General features: G+C 42.4%; 1 protein-coding gene across 1 annotated transcript; it reads right to left on the reverse strand.

Moving 5' to 3' along the window:
• Nucleotides 1–324: 324 nt before the first annotated feature.
• On the reverse strand, nt 325–966 carry LOC145417865 (uncharacterized). The gene has a single exon (XM_080286486.1). The coding sequence runs from the start codon at nt 964–966 to the stop codon at nt 325–327; it is 642 nt and encodes a 213-aa protein (XP_080142612.1).
• Nucleotides 967–2,879: the final 1,913 nt, after the last annotated feature.

Genomic DNA, 2,879 nt, shown 5'->3' on the forward strand with positions numbered 1-2,879 from the left:
ACCCAAATAAGTGCAAACGTAACCAAAAATATGCTGAATGTTGATGGCTGATCCAGTAATAATAATAACAGTTCCCATTATACACTTTTTACTCTAATTTGGACCTGATTTTCGTATTTTTTACGCTTATTTCATGTAACTCAGTGGCAAACACAATACTACGGCTCTATATCCTTTCCATAGCATTTCTTCATGATAAGCATCTCATTTTAGTGCAAATGTACTCCTACAACCCAGCATTCATGATGATGGAGAGAAGAAATATTTAGGAAAGGTTAGTGTAAAAAAATTATATTATAAGAGTAATAAATGTAAACAATCGCCCTACCTGTCAGGATCCGGCATCACGGTAGAATCCTTAGCGGAGATGATTTTGGCCACGGTGAGGGCTGCCTTCTTCTTCAGTGTGTTGCTGTTGCTCTTGCTCTTGTTCTTGGCGTTCATACGAGCCTCCTCCTCCATCTGCAACTCCTTCAGCCGCTTCCTGTACTTGTTGAGGAAGCTGCAGCGGTTCACAGTCCCAGCGCCACACTTCAGCCCAACGTCACCCACGAAACCGAGATTGTCCTTCCCCAAGTCGTCCATCTCGATAAAATTCCCGACTTTGTTTCCCCGTCCGTTTTCCCCCTCGTCGTCTGGGCACAAACAGGCCACTTTGCAGTCTTCAGTAAATAATGTAGACTGGGTTTTGACGCTTCCGTAAGGGGAGACTTTGTTGCTGCCTCCCCACTCCGAAGGATCCACATCGCAAGCCGGGTTCATGCAGGCGGTGGACGAGGTTGAGGATCTGGGGCGGCATTTTAGACAGTTCGTCCGCAGTTGCTTCTGCTTCTTGTTCTTCAGTTTCCCGATGGACGAGAGGCTGGGGTTCTTGGAATTTAGGACCTTGTTTCGACGGTAGTATCCTTCCTTCTTCTTCTTGACACGCACTTCCATCTGAAGGCGGAAGAGGTCGAGGATGCACATACTGTCGGAGCCTATGTATCGTACGTCTGGCGCTAAAAGTTATCTTACATTGTCAGCCAACACTATCGTACATCAACTCCACCAAAGCATATAGTTTTCCAGACAGTATGTTTGTACGTCAGAGTTATCACCACACTAAAACACACACTAATGTAATCCCAAATGTAAATCCACAGGCACTGAAAACCGTTGAGAGGAGAGGAGAATAGGATAGAAAGGGACGGGGGAAAAGGGTGGAGCTCAGAATGTCAACGCTCTACCTGGCCCAGCCAGCATCTCACAACGCGTGGAGCCGCCTTGAGAGCGGAGCGACGCAACAGACCTCCTCTCCCCACGGCTGACAAGAGCGCACTGATCATGCAGTCGCAGAATCGCAGATGCAGTGATGAAGGCCTTGCAACTTGCAAGGCAAGCCAGGGCTACGAAAACGCCAGTCCGTTCGGGTGGGAAACGAGAGAGGGAGGAGGAAAAGGAGTGAAGAGGCCTGTTTGTTTAGAAGTCGGATTTTAAGTGGTTTATTATTATTATTATTATTATTATTATTATTATCATTATTATAGTTTATTATTATTATTATTATTATTTCGCAACATCATTCCAAGCGATTTATTCTTCACACACCTGCATGTCGTCTTGCACATTACCTACGTAAATTACACAGATACTGAAATGATACACATAACATGCAGGAGACTGTTGTATGCAAAATAAATCGCTTAGGAAGAATTGCGCAGTGCCATCTAGAATACAATATTCGTCAGCCGCTGATGGTGCAGTGGTAGAATAATCCGACTCGTATCAAGGAGACTCGAGTTCATTCCTGGAGCCGGTCAGACTGTTGGACAAGATATGTTTCCCCCTTGTCTCTGTTCACGACTGATGGGCAATACTAGTGTTTTGTGTGTGTGTGTGTGTGTGTGTGTGTGTGTGTGTGTGTGTGTGTGTGTGTGCGTGCATATATTTTTCGATTAATTTTACCTTATAATACAAATATATTAAGATAAGGTAAAAACTAATGGCTTCAGCGTATATCGTTCTCTCTCTCTCTCTCTCTCTCTGGGCAGCAGTCTCGCATACTGGGCAGTTTCCTGACACCTCTCCCTTACCTATTTATCCCCGCCTGAGATGTTACCACGTTCCTTTAAAATTTTTGGAAGTCAGCATTATGGCCAGCCCTAAAACTCTCGTGAAAATTATAAACATGAAGCCGTGATTGTTATCGATAGCATAACTTTACGTAGAGTGGGGAAAATAAGCAACTATAGAGCACTAATATCTACGCATCAAAGGTTAAAAAATAGTAAGTCTGGTCATAACAAAAAAATAAATAAATAAATAAAAAGACTTTGGCGGGTATTCTCGTCTGTTTATGAAGGTCACTAACACGTTTTCCCTAAGTGATTCATTTTTATTACACATTACTGTCCTGAGTAGCAAAAATCCTTCCAATCTCGCCATACTCTGCATAAATAACATATAAGATATTAACCAGCTATATCCAAAAAATAAATCGCTAAGGAAGAGGTGTTAAGGGGCCTCCTTAACCGACGAGAATAATTTCCAACCCTTATTTTTTTTTTTAATGGGATGATGGAGCTTCCCCCCCCCTTTACGAAAAGTCTTCCCTCAGCTGAATAAAATAGTCTGCAGGTTAAAAATAAATAAATAAATAAATAAAATAAATACATCGTCGCACTGAAGGGGCTGGAAATTAAATACGGTTGGATTTTGAAAACGTGAAGGCGAGAAATTAAAATCGTGTTCTTTTGTTTCCCACGATATTCCGGGGAGAGAGAGAGAGAGAGAGAGAGAGAGAGAGAGAGAGAGAATTAAAGGTTATAGGGATTAATACATCTGTTTAATATATGCTACAGCCAGACGATTTTATTCAGCTAAAGACACCCTCATGAGTG

This window comes from Coenobita brevimanus, chromosome 14 (genome assembly GCF_032717465.1).
Source record: "Coenobita brevimanus isolate Jiangsu-jjx chromosome 14, ASM3271746v2, whole genome shotgun sequence".
Classification (NCBI taxonomy): Eukaryota; Metazoa; Arthropoda; class Malacostraca; order Decapoda; family Coenobitidae; genus Coenobita; species Coenobita brevimanus.